The 20,580-nt window shown below is 37.9% G+C and overlaps 1 protein-coding gene across 1 annotated transcript in view; it reads right to left on the bottom strand.

The window, feature by feature from the left end:
* Positions 1–4,989: 4,989 nt before the first annotated feature.
* FRZB (frizzled related protein) overlaps positions 4,990–20,580 on the bottom strand; it is a 33,131-nt gene continuing 17,540 nt past the window's right edge. The window contains exons 4-7 of the mRNA XM_035007591.1: positions 14,456–14,521; positions 9,965–10,169; positions 9,511–9,574; positions 4,990–6,223 (exon numbers count right to left, since the gene is read on the bottom strand). Coding sequence (XP_034863482.1) covers positions 6,107–6,223; positions 9,511–9,574; positions 9,965–10,169; positions 14,456–14,521 — 452 coding nt within the window. The 3' untranslated portion in view covers positions 4,990–6,106. The remainder of the gene's footprint in view (positions 6,224–9,510; positions 9,575–9,964; positions 10,170–14,455; positions 14,522–20,580) is intronic.

Raw genomic sequence — 20,580 nt, 5'->3', positions numbered from 1 at the left:
TAATCTATTATTTACAATGAATAACAGCAAAGCATAAAAACCAACTTCCAAAGCTGGAAGATTAAGTGAATCAATCTGGAGGTTGGCATCTCCATAGAGAAAACCAACATAAAGATGTTAAGCTTCCCATTAGTTTACCATCCTCTGTATTTAAAAGTGATTAGAGAAGCATCTTGGTTTTTTTATTTCCAAAATAAATCCTATTTGGAAGAAAACAAATATTTATCAGTTATAGAAGTATTTGTAGAATTGAGTATTACGTGGTTTTTCCAGAATTGTATCTTTCTTAATTGAATGAGTGTTCATCTTGTCTCCTGACCATGCTACTGTCTAAGCACATCTGCTTAGGAAGAAGAAGAAAAGAAAGAGGATTTCATTCTTCAATTTGCGAATGAATGAAGGGAATTTTTTGAGTTTGGCATCTTAAAGATGGTGGAGCGAGAGCAGGGCAGGGTGTAAGATCTCTTGGAAGCACTTTTTCTTCTCAGCTGGTTAAGCACTCAGTAGAGCCCTGTTTGAGAACTGTGGACCTTACAGAGAGAATTCAAGAGTAAAATGTGGAATAAGTCTGATATTTATTAAACACTTACCATGCTCCAGGCACTGCTCAACAGGCTCTGCCCAGCTCCACTCACCTGATCTTAGAACTTGGAGAGCAGGCTAAATAGCCAGTAAGTTGCAAAGCAAGAATTTGGATCCAGGTGCCCTAACTTCAAAGCTCTTTTCAAGGTGTGATAAGGGGGCCATTTTGAATGATCAAATGTTTCTAAGGAAGGAGTGCTGGCACCTCTAGTTTCAGACCATTGGTATTGGGTATGTAAGAGAAGCTAAAGACAAGACTGCCTGAACTAGTAACTTCAAAGAAATTCAGATGAGCTTCATGGATATTGATCAATGGGCTTAAAGAATGTCAATCTCTTCTGTTTATTTCATGCTTGATTTTCTAGCAATTCTGCATATACTTCCTACAGGCCTGTATTTCATTTAATGAGCAGAGCAATACGAGAAGCAGAATAAGGGAGAATGAACAAGAGGAAAGAGATAAATGTGCACAGACAGGACAATGCAATCTCTGTGGGTATAATATTTCTGAGCTCCATGCTTCTTTTTAAAGCTTGGATATATACTTGAATTATAAGTCACAGGGAAAGAGTTCTGCAGTAGAGATTTTGTTTATATCCATCTATTCTTTTGTCCAGTTAAGTCATAAGTATTTATTTACCTCAAATTCTCTTCTTAATACCATATAGGGATCCTATCTCAGAGAAGCCCTGATTCCCCCCCCACACCAGAGTCACCAAAATAATGTAGGAATAAAATTAGACTGAACCACATCAACGTTATTAGCTTTATTTGCCATCTAGTATAGACAAGAAATACTTTGTTCTCTGTTTCACAGACTATTTACCATCTCAGAGCTATCCTAAGCTTCATGTGTCACCCCAACCTACCCTTGCTGATGCCCCCAATTTTCCTAAGACCCAACACTACAAGCCCATTCAATCCCATTTCATGATGTTAAGTGTGTGCGGAGGGGTGCTGTTTGGAAGGGCAGCCCCAGCACCGCTATGCTATCAAGAGCTGTCATTCCCCTCCACAGCCTTGAGATTAGTGGGAAGTTCTTTTCTACATTTGCTTTCATTTATGATTTAGCCTCCACAGTCCACATATCCTTTCCTTTTGGACTGGACAAGCTTCCCTGAGCACGTCTTTTCCTTCTTTATAGCTCCTCGTGTTCTCAACACCCGCCATTCAAAGTAGAAACAACAAATAACGGTTGCACTTTATCCACCCCCCCCAAAAAAAACCAGCTTTAGTTGTCTTTCAACTGTTGAATCCCTGTCATAATAAAAATGTTTAATGAAAGAAAAGCAGGAAGAATTAGGTTTTCTTTCTTGGCTGTGGAAGACGCTGGTGGTAGGAAGATCTGAGAATGAGAAACAAGATTTTCCAGTGGGAAGTAGCCAATCTGGTTTCATTTGTGGTAACCAGTCAACAATCAACTTTGAATTTCAACTTTCTTCCCGACCTTGTTAAATACTATTAACTCCACACTTCTCTCCAAATTCAAGGGAAAACAGAAACTTAGAGGGAAAATAACATTTTTTTTCTACTGAGAATCACGTATCTCTAAACTATTAATGCCAAAACAAACCAAACTATTAATACCAAAAGAATCACTTTAATTGTTCATTTACCTGCTCATCCTCTATAAGAATCATTCCATTGAAACTTTAATTTTGTAGGCAAGGAAAACTGAAAAGCAAAAATGACAGTACTTGGGATCAGAATTGGAACTATATTATATATGATTTCTGGCATGCAGTCGGGAGACCTCAGTTTAAGAAAAAACATTAGTAGGGGCATGCCTGACCTTATGCTTTTTTACAATGTCAGGATGCACTGATCTTTTTATCAGCATTTGCAATAGTGGAAAACATATAACTTGGGAAATAAAAATAAAAGAGTCTGAGGCCCAGCTCTGCTACTTACAAAACTCTGAGTTCTAAGGCCTTGATTTCTGCATTTGTAAAATGGAAATAATCCTTACTTCACAGACTTTCAAGGATTACATGAGGTAATACAATACAGGTGTTTTCTATAAAGCTCTAGCCACCGTTAGATATTATCACCCGAAGAGATAACTAAAGAAAGGTCTGACTATACCATTTTTTCTTATTAATACAGCTGGGAACCATGTTCAAAAATTCTATCAGTTGGATTTCCGGAACAGTATTAGAAATCTCTGCTCTATCTCATTTTTACATCTTCTTGAAAGCTTATATTTTTTAAATATTAAAGCTTACAGTCTGAATAAACACCAATCTTGAAATACTTGTCATTTTACTTGTTGAAAAAATAATAGCAAGTAATTTCTTACAGAAGGCAATAAGTAGTGGTATTTACTCACAGTGATTGTAATTTTTGTATTTGCCTTCTTAATACAGAACAGATGTGGAAAGCCACAGATTTGTCCCACCCCAGCCCCAAATGCTCAGTGCAACATATGGAACCGAATCAGATTACACTCTATATGTGACACAGTAAATACTCACATATCTGTGAAGAGAATCCAAATTTGCTGTTATTTTAATTTGTGCTAGTCTATTCAGCACACACCTAATATTTTGGTGGTGTTACTTGGCTGGGGAAATTAAAATCCTGAAGGTGAACAAAATTTTTCAAAGAAATTTTAAATTAACTCTGTAAGTCTCAAGGTTACCAACAAGGGGACATATATATTAAATTTTTAGTGGCTTTGAAAGTTAGTACCTGTCAGAAAAGCCTGGACAGAGGCACTAATAAGATGCATTTGTATTATGGCAACTGCAGAGTAGAAGTGATTTTGCAGTCTGATTAGAAACACAACCATCATGATGAAAATCATGTTATCTCCCAAAAGAGGCCTGCACATAATTTATTAATGAAGATATTGCAACTATCAAACTGAAATACCAAAAGCATTTTATTCATGGACCTCGTGCCATTGGAAACTTTAAGTGACAGAACCCCATACAGATAAGCAAAATTAAGACTTGCCTGTAGAGACCACTAAAGGGAAGGTGGCAAAGATCACAGCTGAATCTAAAAATGGAGCGCTCTTTTGTTTACAATTGTATATGTTCTGAGCATAAACTGTGTCACATCTCTACACAGAAACTAAATGCTACCACCTGACCACCGCTACCTCCCAGCCCTGAAAAAATACTGCATGGGCTGGACCCATCTGGGTCTTTCATTGTACATCAAAACATTTCATCACTTAAGACTCCTCTTACTATTGGGGGTGGGGCACCTGGGAGGCTCAGTTGGTTAAGCGACCGACTCTTGATTTTGGCTCAGGTCGTGATCTCAGGGGCGTGAGATCGATTCCCGTGTCCAGGTCCGCACTGGACCTGGAGCCTGCTTAAGATTCTCTCTCTCCCTCTCCCTTTGCCCCTCCCCCATTCTCAGTCTCTCGCTCTCAAAAAATGTCTTCTTTACTATGCTTTGGAAGAGATGATGACATTTTGTGGATTTGAGAAACCGATTCTTTTCAATCTCCTACGGTCCATTCTTGCCCTTCTGCCCATAGTGAACATGAAAAACGCATGAGAGAAACAGGACAATGAAGAAGCACAACTTTCCAGTCTTCAATCCTTGAAGCTCAAGTTGAGGCATCAACATCATGATGAGAGATCCCAAGGTGCAGTTCTTCCCTTGTACCACTTCACAACTACCCTGTGACACCCAAACTCACCTTTTTAAGGCTATGACAGCAGCATCTAGAAAGAGATGCACCTGCTCTAGCCATTTGAGAATAAAGCCCAAAGGGCATGTGGCCAAATTATCCAATAACAACCATCAGGCAGCTCAAAAGAGCATGCAGTCTTCACGGAGGCAAAGGTGGGAACTCTTCTGGAATTCCAGAAACCGTAAGGGCTTGGGCATCAGCTGGAAAGTCAGGATGTTCTTTTACCTTCAGAAGGGAGAATTTAGAGGAATTATTTACTACTGGGGAAATGTTTGTTCCAGAATGAATTTCATTCTGGCACGATTGCCCTTGTAGAAGGAAGCACAGCACCATTTTCCTTCATAAATGTTTTATTTTCAGCATACCATAGCTTAGAAATTTGATTCTGGGGGCGCCTGGGTGGCTCAGTTGGTTAAGCGACTGCCTTCGGCTCAGGTCATGATCCTGGAGTCCCGGGATCGAGTCCCGCATCGGGCTCCCTGCTCGGCAGGGAGTCTGCTTCTCCCTCTGACCCTCCTCCCTTTCATGCTCTCTGTCTCTCATTCTCTCTGTCTCAAATAAATAAATAAAAAATCTTTAAAAAAAAAAAAAGAAATTTGATTCTGCTCATATCAAATATGTAAATTGAAGGGAAGAACCCCTCTGGAGGAAAGAAGGAAGGAAAAGTATCCATTGTTCCCCAAGGTCCCTGGGGATACTGCAGCTTGGCTAGTGAGATTGTGCATTTGGTTCAAAAGTCAGAAAAACCTCTCTCCTGACAACCAGAATTCCTTTTATTAGGCATATTTTACTGAGCATTAAACAGCACAAATCCAAGTGATAAAGTACAGGCCTGTAATTCACTACAGCTTGGGTGTGAGTGCACACACACACACACACGCACACCCTCACACATTTTACCATCCTGCAAACTACAGCAATTTATAGAGCTATGTATCTTTTAAAAATAACACCCCGGTGCACATGCATACATACTTTCTTTCCCTGGTCAATGCAGCAAGTCAAGATTTATTTTAAAAGATGGGGAAAAAAAGACTTACACCAATGGGTTTATTTAAAGGGAAGCAAATTTAACAGAGCCACACTGATAACAGCAGATGTCTAGTTATAATTTACTTCCCTAATGCTGATTAATATATTCATAAACAAATCAAATGTATTGCCCAAAGAAAAATGCTACTGTTTACACCCCAATAGCCACTGGTTTCAGTGGTGCTTCTCAATCAGGCGAAATGTTCTTTCCCCAGCTCCTACCACTATTTATTTTGCTTCCTGCCAATCTTGCAAATAATTAATCTTGTGTGTCGTTTCCTCATAAATGCTTCCTGGTGCTTGATTGCTTTGCCTGTGTGGCATTTGATTTCAAACTGCCATTTTACCTTTATAAACATTCAGAACTTTTAAGCATGAAGAGAATGCCCAAAAGGCATGTGAAAATGAGGCAATGGTAATTAGATGAGCAGACTATGTTTTACGGCATATCTAGCTTTCTGTGGATACCAGAAAACTCTCTTTGCATCCAGTATTGCATTTCCAATCTGGGTGCAGAACAGCAAATTAACATTTACTCCAGCAAAGAGGCCCTGGTATCAACATGTTTAATTTATTATTATTGCAAAGAACAGTTTTCCCGGGATTAGTGAAACAGAATGCATATATTTAAGGATCTGCACTCAGACCACAAAAAAAGGAGGTGGGGGGAGGGAAGAGAAAAACAGAAAACAAGAGAGAAAATAGAAGTAATATCAGTTACCACATGATTTTTGTGGTAAAAAATAGAATATGGCGTGCAATAGTGCAATTTTCCTTTGCTGGTCCAGCAACGCAAGTCTTAATAGGAAGTCCACTGATGTTCTTTCTGCATTTCAGGATTTAGTTGCGTGCTTGCCGGGGGCTGGAGTTCCGGCCAGACTTCTGACTCTGAGTGGAATCGCTATGGCTAGAATCACTTTTATTCAGTCCAAGATGACGGAGCTTCATATCCCAGCGCTGTGAAATTTAAAACAGAAAATGGTCGCATGCGCATATTGCCAGGGTCATCATTTCTATTATTCTAACAACTTAGTGAGACCACAAAGTCAGATCTCAAAAGCATTTTCCAAAAGTATAACATTTTGTTATCCTGTGATGCTATATGAAAATAATTCTCTGATCATAAAAAAAGTATAAAATTTTGTCATCAGATGATGTTTATATGGACATAATTCTCTGATCATAAAGATCACAACAGTGGCCACCTAGAATATGTCTGTCATGTTTTCATAATAAACCTTAAACTTAAAATTTCCATGTCTAATGGTGACACAAATATCTATCCAAATCTGCAGGTATTTCTGGAGGTAACATACAGTCTGGCACGCCCCTGGTGATCAACAAATGGAAGTTTTACACACAGAATTCAAAGGGCTATTTTTCGTCTTCTTCTCTGACGACACATCAGAACACAGCCTTTTAAAACATATGTGATTTAAGCAGTGAAAAAAATGGAAATTTGGGGGGCAAATGGGATCTCTTAAAAATATATTTCCAAGTAATCTCTACCAAGTGCAACAATCACAACAGACAAGGTTCTGCACTCAAAGTTGGACAAAGCAGACATTACCAATGTTTCTAATAACCACAATCAAGTTCACTAATATTTCATATTAACAATGCCAAGAGTGTCTACATGTAAAATAATAAATTAAAAGGAAGTTCTATTTCAGGTATTATAGATAGTGAATAAGGACTACAGCAGTACTTCTCAAATTTCAATAAAGATAGAAATAACCTGGAGATACTGTTAAAATTGCAGATTCTCATTCAGTAGGTCTGGGATGGGGCCCAAGATTTTCATACTTAGTAAGCTCCCCTGTGATGCCAGTGTTGCTGGTCCAGAGACCACACTTCGAGCAGCAAGGAACTAAGGTCAGATGGCCCAAGTTCAAATTCTAATTCCATCAGTTACTGTGCAAAGTTTCTTGAACTTATTAAACCTCATTTTCATCATTAACACATTGGAATTAATAATAGAACATACTTACAAGACTGTTCTGAAGATAAATAAAAATACATAAAGGGCTTAGTACATAATAAATTATCATTTTTCTATTACTGCAAATAATTCTTCATTTTAGCATACTTTACTCCACAATCTTACTGTTTTTCCTATTAAAAAATAGTCTGATTCTCAGCTGCCCAAGGCAGACCAAATATTTTGATTTGAACAACCTGCTGTATCAAGAGACTTAGGTAAGCCAACCATTTGTATGGCAAAACCATAAGAAGGTCTTTATTTAATTCGTATTCTATTCACTGAACAAAAAGAAAAAAAATCAGCTGAAAAGGGCAATTGTTATTTGAAAAACAAAACAAAACAAAATTGGTATCCTCCATAAAACTCTTTTTTACATCCTCAAATTGACTGGAAAACTAAAGTAAGAACCTCAATAATTCTAGCCTAAAGAGATTTTCTATCCAAGATCTTTAGCCATGAGTATCTGCATATGAATTAAAAATTGTTCACGTTATTGGTTTAATTCTTCCCTTTAGCATGTTTAAATCCAGACTGAGAATATAAAAGATTTCACAGTAACTCTGTGAGTCTCCTGTAGAAAGCAATGGAAAATATGTTTGCCTAAGAAATAGGATAAACAAGCCGTGTGTCCTGGGTCTTTACATGATGGTCATTGTTTTGGTACCAAAAGAGAAGCAGCAAGCCTCGTTACATGCTTTGCAGCAGGGATGTTGAAAGCTCTTCCAACTGGTACAGGAATTTAGGACAAATTCCTGTTCTGCATTAGCAAGCAGAAAACCAAATTAAAAGGACAGTAAGAGATTCCAATTTCCTGAAGAAGAGACACTCTTTAATAAACACCAAAGTAATTGAAAAGAGATACAAATGGAGAATTCCCACAAGTCTGAACTTGAAATACATCTCACTTTTGACAAATATACTGGGGGAAAAAAGAACTTACCAAAGGGTAGTTTCTCCCTGCAAAATAATGCCCTTTACATTTTTGTAGGTCACTTAAACTCAAATGTGTCTGCTCTGTCAAGTGCCAGATGTAGAAGATAAACTGCCCAGGGGTATTTAACTTACCCTGTAAATGTTTCCCAAGCCTTCAAACTCACAGAAGGAAGGGGATGTATTATGTTTGGTACAATTCCCACTCTTTCTTTCTCCCTCCCTGCCCACTACACACACACACCTTTTTCAATTCCATGCATACATTCCTTTCTTTGAAACAGATTTGTTTAGTATAGTAAGAAGAAATGAAACCTTCTAACTTTCTATAATAAGGTCATTTACTGTGCTTTTTGAAAATGCAACATTTCCAGAATCTAAGAATCATTGGCTTAAAAATAAAGCTCCATTACTGCTCTAAAGGACCTGATTCGGTCAGATCTCTTACATACAGATGAATGTGGCTTCATTTTGTACAGAGGAATTGGTGTCTCTGAATTGGGACAACATTGGTAGTTTTCTGCCCATCATTTATTCTCCCCTTCTTCTTTGACTCACAGAACTACAATTAGTTCAAGGAAGCAACATGTCCAGCTAAAAAACTATATTTGTCAGCTTCTCTTACAGCTAGGGATGGATGGGAGACTAAAACCTACATGTAAATTGCCAGATGTGGCACTTGGAAAGCCCTTTTCTTTTTAAAGATTTTTATTTATTTTTGACAGAGAGCACGCACAAACAGGGGAAGCAGTAGGCAGGGGGAGAGGGAGAAGTGGGCTCCCTGGGGCTCGATCCCAGGACTCTGGGATCATGACCTAAGCCGAAGGCAGACGCTTAACCATCTAAGCCACCCAGGAGCCCCTTGGAAAGCCCTTTTTACCTCCCTTTCTTTCTCCCTGAAATATAGGTGTGATGCTGGAGGTAGGCAGCCATCTTGTGACCTCCAGGTGAACATGGAACTGCACTGAAGCAGTACCCTTTAAATGGCAGAACAGGAAGCTAGGAGGATCCTGGAGCCCTAACGATAACGTGGAGCCACCCAACCAGGACTGGACTAACCACAGCCAGATTTCTCATTGTGCGAAGTGAGGCAACTCTGGCGAAATCTCTGATGCACTTACAGAGAATTCACTCCTTAAATTAAATTGACATTAAAAACAATCTCCGTCCTTAGAATTTGAGACACAGACACAGACAGTCAGACAGACACACACATCTCAGGTTTCAGTATTTCTCATGCTCTTAAGGGCAACTCTTTGTTTAAATGACAAATGGCTGGTTTCCTACTTTTATTTTTATGTATCACTTTGAACATAAAATACAGGCTTACCTTAACTTTTTTACCAAGTCGATCCTTCCATTTCTCAGCAATAGAACCTTCCACCAACAGTAATCTGTATTTTTTAAAGAAGCAACCATTTTTGAAAAATTAAAATATATTACTGAAAAACACAGGGAATCGTTGTCAAGAAAGATTTACTATTTACTCTAGACTAGCACAGCCAAGTTTTAGAACAGTAATTCTTAATAACTGGGAGTCATGGACTCACTTAAGAAGAAATGATGTTATGATCCCTCTCCCCAGAAAAATGCATGCCCACAAATTGCACACAGACACTTTTCTATCCAATACATGATATTGAGGGACCCAAAAAAACCTAGCTATAAGCCCATAGAAGGTAGACAGAGCCCCAGGTAAGAAACCCAGCGTGAGAGGTCTAGAGAAATGCAATAAAGAAAGGATAGACACAGCAATTATTCTGAATCCTTAGGGAGTGAATTACCTGGAACGTTCCTCATCTTCATAGCCCATGATGATATACTCCTCGTTAACATTAAGTGGAGGACACAGGCAGCCAGAGCTGGTATAAAGGTTAATGGTGTCCCGTGGAATGTTTACCAGAGAAGACTTTAAAATCTCCTTCACCTCAACTACTACAGTCACATCATGGCACTTGGTCTTTACTTCTTTAACTTTAGCCCGAATGACTGGATAAAAGAAAATAAAGTTGATGTGGTAATATGAAACACAATAGATGCCCCATTCAAAAAAGACAAGTAGGCTCCTTTCTAGTCAATTCATAAAAGTCAACCAGATACTTTTGCCTTAGATGGTAGTGAATGACACACTACACAACACACACCTGCCCCTTTCCTCTTCAGCCCTGATCCCCTTCCAATTCGTGTATACATACATATTTGTGTATGTGTATGCACACACGTGTGCATGTGAGAAATCCACTTAATCAAAGGCTGAGTGAATCTGATGTGATTTTCCTCCAAAATTTTATTTTGAATGTGTACATATGTGGTTTGTTATCAATTTCACTCTATGTAAAGACCTGGTATTTAATATGCTTTGTTTCTATCAGATGTATTAATGGATTTTCTAAAGAGTCGGGGCCTCTTCAGTATTTTAAAGTCTCTTCTACAGTGCTCCCCAGCTGCTTCTGTGATCTTTCCACCTTGCTCATCTTAGGGACTGTTCAGACAACAGCTCCTTTCTTCCTTCGTTTCAGTACAAATTATCTTTTATACTCTCCTATAGGTATACTACATTTTCTTCTTGAATAAGAACTGCTGGGGCACCTGGGTGGCTCCAGCTCAGTCATTAAGTGTCTGCCTTCGGCTCAGGTCGTGGTCCCAGGGTCCTGGGTTAGAGCCCCACATCGGGCTCCCTGCTCAGCGGGGAGCCTGCTTCTCCCTCTCCCACTCCCCCTGCTTGTGCTCTCTCTCTCTCGCTGTGTCTGTCTCTGTCAAATAAATAAATAAAATCTTAAAAAAAAAAAAAAACTGCTACCATGAGACCTTGTTTCCTCCATGTGCTTTGAAGTCAGACCCTCCAACATTCCCTCCGCTATGGAACATGGTCTACTATGTTTGTTGCATGATGTACCTCTCTCAATGGAAATACTGGCATGCAATGTAGCTCACAAAAGCCAGCTTCACTTCTCAGTATGAAGATGAACTGCCTTAAAGTAACCAATTCAGCTGCAAAGTCAAAGTATTTGACTCAGAATCTACAAAGTACAGTTCTGCTTCTAATCTGTATATTCTGTCCTCTGGAAGAGCCAAATGTTTTAGATTCCTCCTTCTGATAAATGAGCTTGTCTTTTTTTTTTTTTTTTTTCTTCCTTTCTTTCTTTTAAGGAGGGGTTTGAAAAAGCCTGCAAAGAAGTAAAAATGTCAATTAGCAAGAAGCCAGTGGCTTTTGGCCCAGCTCCCTAGTCCAATATCCAGGGATGTTAGAGAGGAAGACACAACGTATCCAAATGAATCCACTTTTTCAAAGCCTCTTAGGCACATATCTGCAAACCACTTTGGTCTGAGTTCCTTCCCATGGATTTTAGGGTTTTTTGGACTACAAAGGAATAGAAAAAAGTAATCCATGAAAACATAAAGTCAGCTAATAAACCATTCCTCCTATCAATGTGCCAACTTCATATAGAAATGAGAAACATTAACATTCCACCAGTAGGTTGGGGCGCCTGGGTGGCTCAGTCGGTTAAGCAGCTGCCTTCGGCTCAGGTCATGATCCCAGGGTCCTGGGATTGAGCCCCACATCGGGCTTCTTGCTCAGTGGAGAGCCTGCTTCTCCCTCTCCCTCTGCCTGCCTGCCTGCCGCTCCCCCTGCTTGTGCTATCTCTCCCTCTGTGTCAAATAAATAAAATCTTAAAAAAAAAAAAAATTCCACCAGTAGGACATATGGATGATAGAAATTAAGTTGCTTGTTCTAAAAACTTTAGGACAAAACCTCATTTTTGCTCCACAGGTATTTCAATTTCTGGAGAAAGTGTGAGGACTACCGTGAATGAAAGAGAACTACCCAGCTGTCCCTGCTTGGTGCAACTTGTGAGCAAAGGAATCCCTTCTTCGTGTTCTCTCAAGTCTGTGTTTTAACAAAAAATAAGATTGCCTTTTTGAAATGTCGTTTGGGAGATTCAGATGATAAATTGACAAGCCCGGCTAGCAGACATTTTTTTGTGTCCTGGTTTATGTAAATGTGCCTCAGAGCATCCATCAACTCTTAGAGATTAGCAAACTGTGCAAATGTTCTCAAATTAATGATTTATTTATCCAGCATGTCTACTACTTTCATTAGAAATTTTTAGCACATGTACCCACTCCAAAATAAATATCTCTCTACAAGACTTACTTTATTATTCAAGTAATTTTGTTAAAGCTCAAGAGCTTTTACTGAATTAATCTGAATGAAGCAGAGGTTGTCTGAATTATCATTTACTCTCACTCCCACTCCCACTTTGTTTTCTCATGAGACACAGGCAGAGACTAGTGATGAAAATCAACATATTTTAGAATTTAAATTGCATTTTCCTTTCAGAGTTCTTCCTTCTATTTAATTATTTGAGTGCCTGCTTTCTCCCCAAAGAAGCTCTAAGTAGACTACAGATACATGAAAATCCTTCAACTATGGGCAACCTGGTTATTGTTTGGCTATGAGGAAGAAATTATCTCCATCCCACTAATTGTGACCTGTATTCTATTTTACGTTATAATATTCACTCGGACTTGTAACCACCTGTATTTTAACTCTTAACCAAAATAGCAGCACCAACCGTCACAGCACTAAAAAAGTGAGATAAAGTAAAAATTGATAAGAGAAGTAAAATAAATATGAAGTCAACTAAATTCCTTGAAATAACAATTTTTATTATGATTTTGTTTTTAGTATACCTATACTTAAAAGTTCACATAACATTTTTCACTCTTGAGAAACCTAATCTCCTCAAAATCAAGACCTCCATTTCCCTGTGATTTTTCACATCAGTTTTTAGAGGAATGGGTTCTCAGATGAGCAGCCAGGCATTTGACTTCTCAGAAAAACATGACCTTTCAACCTTGGAAAGTGCATCCACCACTGGCTAAGAGAAATTAGATTCCTCTTAAGATGAGTTTTAAGCAAAAAAATAAAAACTGATTCCATTGAAGAAAAACTTGGGAAACTAGTATATTTATTTCAAAAAGATTTATTTACACTGAGAATTTTCTACTTTATACCTTCTAATACACAGTATTTTCATAGATATCAAAGATCACTCTTACAGAGTCTTACCAATTTCTCTCCTTCCAATTCCCAACAGTATAGAAATAAAAATAAATCTGTGCTATATGTCCTCTGTCCTCTAAAATAAGGCACAAAAATTCAATAATAAAATTCTCATTTTAATAATAAAGTTTCCTTTAAAAATCTATTTGTCATGTTTTTATTCATTGACTCAGCATCAACAATCTTCTTCAGAGATAGTCACACAACCTTTATTAATCTCATAGATGCTAGGAAAAAAAAATCACAATAAAATGCCTATGGATTACAACAGATGTTGATTTGTCCCTTATTTTATCGGCTCGAAAATTCTAACTGAGCCTTCCAAATATAATAATAATTGATATCTGTGACTCTCAAGCATGCCAGTACCCAAAAATATATTTTAAATAATTTAAGAAAGGACAATCTGGGTTCAATAACCGCTGATAAAAATAGCACAACAATGCATCTCCTGGGGCAGGTGAGCAAACTATAAAAGAGAGTGTATAGGAACCACCCAGCACAGTACCTGGTACAGACAGGAGGCTTTTCCTCCTGCAGTTAAGTCTGCCAGCTACATTTGGAGTGGTGGTTCTTCAGTTAATACTTTAAAAGAATGTCACTTTTCTTGGTCAAGCTAGACAAAAAACATTTCCTTAATTGAATTACTAACAACTTCTGTCAGTGTTATCTTCCAACTCTGCCAATGTGTTCCATGAGATGGACTGATTGGAGAAACCAAGCTGTACTCTATTACCCATCCCTCCCTGATGCATCAAAGCACTCCTCCGTTTACCCCAGTGAAGGGGACTTTGAAGCACGACTGAAAACCCAGGCAGCTCCAACACTCAAGCTCAAACCCTCTTTAGCACGTCAGGGAAGGAAGAGTCCCTGCCATCTCGTTTGAAATGCAGCTCTGGGTACTTACTTAATTACATGGTGCTAAGACAGCAGGAGTGCTGCCCGAGATGCTGCAAAACCAAGCATTTGTTAAGAGTTCTGCCCATGAGAAAAAAGAAAAAAAGAATTTTGCCCAAGAGACATTTTAATTGTTCAGGAGGAACAGGGCACTTGTGCTTAAAAGTTGTCCTTGTTTGGTTTTAAGCCTTATTTTTAAACTGCTCTACGAATTCACACGTGCATGGGCGCGTGCACGCACACACACACACACACACACACCCCTTTCTTAGCACAGCAGTTTATAGGTCAACCATGAAGTTATCCTTACCATAGTTGTAATTGTTTCGGAAATAGGTCTTCTGTGTAGCTCTAATAGGCTTACATTTGCAGCGTTCTGAAAAATACAACATTTTAGCTATAAGCAAAAATTCAACATGAGCTTTCTTTTATTCATTCACATTTGTTGATAAGATTCGATCCAAATTTGGTGGTGAGGTGATGTATTCTGTATTCATATGTATTCATAATTCATAATTATGAATACATATATTCACATATATGTATTCATAATTCTGTGTCTGATCTCTTTCTCCTGGGATACATTCATGTTTATTCTATTTACCCAGCCTCTTATTTAATGTCAATAAGCTCATAAGCTCCTAGTCTTCAACAAACCACCGGAATCCTGAGGAAACCCTGTTCACCACCACGCATGAAGAGGGCATCAACCCCGAATCCTGAAAGAGGCATGTTTAGTGCCCATGGAAGTAGAATCAATGCCTACTGAAAGGCAATTTCCTGCTGATGCTCAGGTAACTGGTTTAGCTCTGTGGGGTACCACCTGCATTCATATATGCCTTACAGATCACATGACACTTTTCCAAATCCTAGTTCCTGATCTAAAAGAAGCAACTCAATGAGATAAGCGGTATGATTACAACCCAGTGAACTTAATGAAGTTCTTAAGAGCAGCCACAAATCCCACCTAGAGGCCGAATAACCGTTATTTAACTCAATGGTATTTTTAAGTTTATTGGAAGAAATTACTAATACATAATTTGAAATGAGAAGTTCCATGCTTTTCAAATCTGGTGAGTAGTGACAAGAATACATTTTTACATATAAGACAGGTATATGTAATTAAAACTTGAGTTGTCTCAAAATGTTTCATATATAGGATAAATCACTTAACATCTTGGAAAGTGGATTACTGCACTGCTCATAGATTACTTAGCTAACAAATATAGGTCATATATGCATCATAGCTGTAAGTTGTTAGTCATTAAAGCCAGTATAAAAATAGAAAATAATACACAATTATCTCAGGAGGCATTTTAGTTCATGTAAAGATTTCTTTAAACTAGTGTCCCTGAGAAAGCTTCATTAAGGATAAATGGCATCTGTTTATGCTTTGACACAGAAAAAGGAAAAAAGAACACATGAATCAAAGAAAGCCAATAGAAGTATTTTAAGAAATGTTTTATGTTAGCATAGATAAAAGGCAGAAGCTTTTGATGACCAGCCGATGTTTTCTAATCAAAATAAAGTTTACTTCCAGTTGAACTTACGGATAACATGCTTTAAAGTAGCAGTCCCAAGAAGAGTAGCAAGCACCCTTCCTAGCAGCATTTAAGTTCCAGAAATCACCATTACTGGGGATCGGTGCTACTCTACAAAGCAGTAGCAGCAACATCATTCTCATCCATGAGAGAGGTGAGGATCTTCTCACACTACACACAGCGCTTCCCTTGTTCTGCAGATAATTTTTAACACACAATTTCCGTGGAATAAAGATCTCAAATCAATACATTATGGGTAAGTTCAGTGTTGGTTGCTATTCTAAAGAAGTCCACTCCAATAATAACTTTCTTATTCGCAAAACACTTATATTCCTATTTGTCAAAAAAGGAAAGTTATCTAGTTCTATTGTATAGTTGCTTTATTTTGTACTGAAATGTTACAAATTTTTTTAAGGAGATATTCTTTTTTTGCTGAAGTATAGTTGACACAGAATGTTACATTAATTGCAGGAGTACAACACAGTGATTCAACAAGTCTATACATTATGCCATGCTCACCAAAATTGTGGCTACCATCTGTCACCATACATCACTATTAGAATACCATATTCCCTATGTTATGCCTTTTATCCCTGTATTATGTTGGGATATGTTGACCATATTCCCTGTGTTGTGCCTTGTATCCCTGTGACTTACTCATCCCATAACTGGAAGCCTATACCTCCTACTCCCCTTCATTCCTTTTGCCCATCCTGCCCACCCCATCCCCTCTGGCAATAACCAGTTTGTTATCTGTATTTATGGATCCATTTCTGCTTTGTTTGTTCATTTGTTTTGTTTTTTAGATTCCACATATAAGTGAAATCGTTTGGTATTTGTCTTTCTCAGTTTGACTTATTTCACTTAGCATAATACCCTCTAGGTCCATTCATGTTGTCACAAATGGCAAGATTTCATTCTTCTTTTGACCCAATAATATTCCTGTGTGTGTGTGTGTGTGTGTCTGTACACACCACATCTTTATCCATTCCTCTATCAATGGACACTTAGGTTGCCTCCTTATTTGGCTGTTATGAATAATGCTGCAATAAACAAAGGGGTGCATATATCTTTTTGAATTAGCGTATTTGTTTTCTTTGAATAAATACCCACTAATGGGATTACTGGATCATATGGGGTTTCTATTTTTAATTTTTTTTTTTTAAGTAAGCTCTACACCCAATGTGGGGCTTGAACTCACTACCTTGAGATTAGGAGTTCCATGTTATATTGACCGAGCCAGCCAGGCTCCCCTCTATTTCTAATTTTTTGAGGAGCCTCCATACTATTTTCCACAGTGGTTATGCCAATTTACTTTCCCATGAAAAGTCCACAAGGGTTCCTTTTTAAGGAGAGATATTTTTTTTTAAAGATTTTATTTATTTATTTGACAGAGAGAGACACAGAGAAAGAGGGAACACAAGCAGGGGGAGTGGGAGAGGGAGAAGCAGGCTTCCTGCCAAGCAGGGAGCCTGATGTGGGACTCGATCCCAGGACCCTGGGACCATGACCTAAGCCGAAGGCAGACGCTTAGCGACTGAGGCACCCAGGCGCCCCAAGGAGAGATATTCTCGAGATGAGACCATTTCTGAAGAAATAACTGCTATGGTCTGATTTACAAATTATCCTCACTGATATACACATAGGGATTTGTGCTTTTCTAGCATTTAAAAATAGATATTTCTCAAACATAATGCATGTATATAAATTATCTACATATTTGTAATTCTTTAGAAATTTGCTCATACTCTAATAATAATTCTTGGCAAAACTATACCAACCATCACTGAATTGAGTCTAATAGGATGTTGTTACCATACAACTTTGCTTGAAGCATAAACAAATAGATCCCATAACCTTCCCAAGCAGAGATTTTTCAAAAATTAAGTCATAAAGTGATTTAGGAAGATTTCAAGTAGGTATTTACATACCCATATATACACAACTACATATACATAGCTAGACCATTTCCTAATAGCTGAGGAGCAAAGCAGTTTATTCTTGGGACTAGATTTGATTCATCTAGAGTGCACTTATCTCTGCTAGCCTCAGAGTTGGCAAGGCCATGCCATAAATGAGACCCTTGTCATGCTTCAGTTTGTAGCTCTTGCTACAAACATCTGCCTAGTTGAACTAATAACTCAATAAAATAACAGAATAAAAGGAGAAGTGGAAATTTGTATCTGTAAGTCTCAAATATGGAAGGACTTCCTTTCACTTATTTATGCTAACTCAAACCAAATATATTCATATGAGAGTGTATTCATGAAAAATATATCTTAGATCAATTCTTCTTCCTCTAAAGTACTTTTACTCACATCTACAAATATATCCCTGAAAGCCCAGGAACTGAGAAATTGCAAAGAATCATGGAGGGATATAGTACATGCATTATTCATTATGTTTTTTTTACCTGCCACCCTAAATCAGAGTAACAGCCTCCTTTTTTTTCTTCTTTTACTATAAATAGTTGATTTCTCAGACTTTTTAGAGAGCCAGTAATATTATCATCATTTCTACTTTAATTTGCTAATAATGTTGCTAGTAGTGTCCCTCTCCCAGCTTCCCAACTGCACAAGGTTCTTAAATTTTGGTTTCCACAGTGGCAAAATAAAATCTATTATTTACTGAGCTTTGCACAAAAACCATTAGATATTGATTTGGTTGCATTCCAAAAAACATTAGATATTGATTTGGTTGAGAAGAAAAGGTTGTAAAGGAACTGCCTTGGTGTTTTCATCTCAGGAAAAAAAATACATGAACAAGTTAAAGGAGCTGGCTACAACAAAAATAAGTGACAAAAAAATTCTTCAAATGTGGGGAAGGTTTTATATTAATAATTCATTCGCCTCAACATCTAGGATCGAGTATAACATCCTGAATTGCAGAACAGCATGGCGTCCTATAACCCACAAGCATTCATGGGCCTCCATCATGAAACCACCTCTGGCAGCTCTCCCTCACGTTTTTACTTGGTTCTCTCAGGCACTCTCCTAGAATCAATGATTTCCTACTTCTCTGCTAATGAAAGTAAAGACCGTTTATCATCCTCATACAAACATGAGTTTATCACCCTCATGCAAACATTAGTTTGCAAAATTAACATGCCTGAGCTCCACAGAACCTGGTTTGCAACTCAGAGGAGATACCCCCCGTTCCCCACACCCACCATGCACTGTCTCAACAACAAGCCTTCTTATAAAGATAGTTCAGAGAGGAAAGTAATCACATCCTCCTTTATTCAAATTTTTGTTCATAAAAATGGGCTCATTTATTGAAAACAGTGATAATAGTATTTTTAGAGTCATATGGTTTCATAAGATCTAAAGAATTATAAGTACCTGATAAAACTATGAAATTTGATTCTCAGTGGACCTTCACTACTTAATGCAATCTGTTCAAGGTCATGCTTAAGGGTGATACAATTTTCTATTCTTGACCTTTGCTTGAGATTCCCTACTGCTGGGCCCCATCCAGAGCCATAAGACTATAACTGACTTCCTCTGCTGGATTCTAAAACCCCTATAGCTTTTCAGGTACCATGACTTTGGAATACTACTATCTATGAATTAGTAATTTTCTGTGTTTTCTAGGAGAAGACATCTTATATCTGTGTGCAGGATCTATTGTCAAAAAGTATGTGGGGATTAAAGAAAATATAATTCTATTTGTTTTACAATTTCTACTCTAATTCTTTCAAGATGGACTCATTCTAATCAGATTAGAATTTAAGTAATTTTAGTTTGTACCAAATGTATTATATGTTTTATATCTTGGCATTTGACCCTACAAGCCCACTTGCCCTCTTCCCTCCATTTTAAGAAACAGGAGCAAACCACAAATTTTAAAACAGGCATAAAAAATAAATTTTTACAATTTGAATCTCTATATTCTTAACTATGACTTCTTTACTGAGATCCAGCTCTCACCTATAAGAGGTGTCAATAAGTACGCCCTTAGGTAATTTCAGACTTATCTTTTACAGAATTACTGGGAGAAATAAATGAGGGAATACACATAAAATACTTATCACAGTACCTGGTATACCTGCCTCATAAATGTCAGATTTAATCAAGATTCACTGGGATTTTTAATCCATTATATATAAAGACCACCTAATGAATAAGAGAAGGACTATTTGTCCAAGGTTCCTTGCCACCTACAGAACTGTGGTGCCCACCAAAATTAAACAATCAGGCTTTTCAACAGTACCAGATTCTGCTATTTTGATTCAGGTAGACCAAGCTAATTTCTGTCCTGATGTAAGGAGTCCATTTGAATTGTCATGTACATATTCAAAATTGGAAGGATCAAACTTAGCAAGCCAAAATGATCACATATGTAACCATTCTAATAAGTATTAGAATGCAAGAGAATATGACAAAATGATTAAGGGCACATGGGTTTGAATCCCAGCTCCATTCCTTCCCAGTTGTGTGACCTTGGGCAAGTTACCTTCGGCAAAATCTATTTCTATCTAATACTGTCTACCTCATAGGGTTATTGTTAAGAATTTAAAGAATAATTCACTTAAAGAATTGGGCACAAAGCCTATTACTTAGTAAATCATCCACTGAATGTTAGCTCTTAGCAGTAGTAGTAATATATAAACAAAAAGATCTGAAGATATTTTATGCAAATTCAAGAGCAGATGATGAAACAGAAGAGATGACTTTCTAACCAAAAACATCTGCAAGTTGATTTAAAAATTAAAGTTTAAAGTTTATACTTAAAAGTTTAAGTTTAAAGGGGTACCTGGGTGGCTCAGTCATTGAGCGTCTGCCTTTGGCTCAGGTCATGATCTCAGGGTTCTGGGATCGAGCCCCGTGTCGGGCTCCCTGCTCAGCGGGAAGCCCGCTTCTCCCTCTCCCACTCCCCCTGCCTGTGGTCCCTC

Source organism: Mirounga leonina, unplaced genomic scaffold, assembly GCF_011800145.1.
Source record: "Mirounga leonina isolate KUSES-001 unplaced genomic scaffold, KU_Mleo_1.0 Mir_151, whole genome shotgun sequence".
NCBI classification, from domain to species: Eukaryota; Metazoa; Chordata; class Mammalia; order Carnivora; family Phocidae; genus Mirounga; species Mirounga leonina.
The sequence above is the reverse complement of the archived record's forward strand: the minus strand, read 5'-3'. Positions and strand labels throughout refer to the sequence as shown.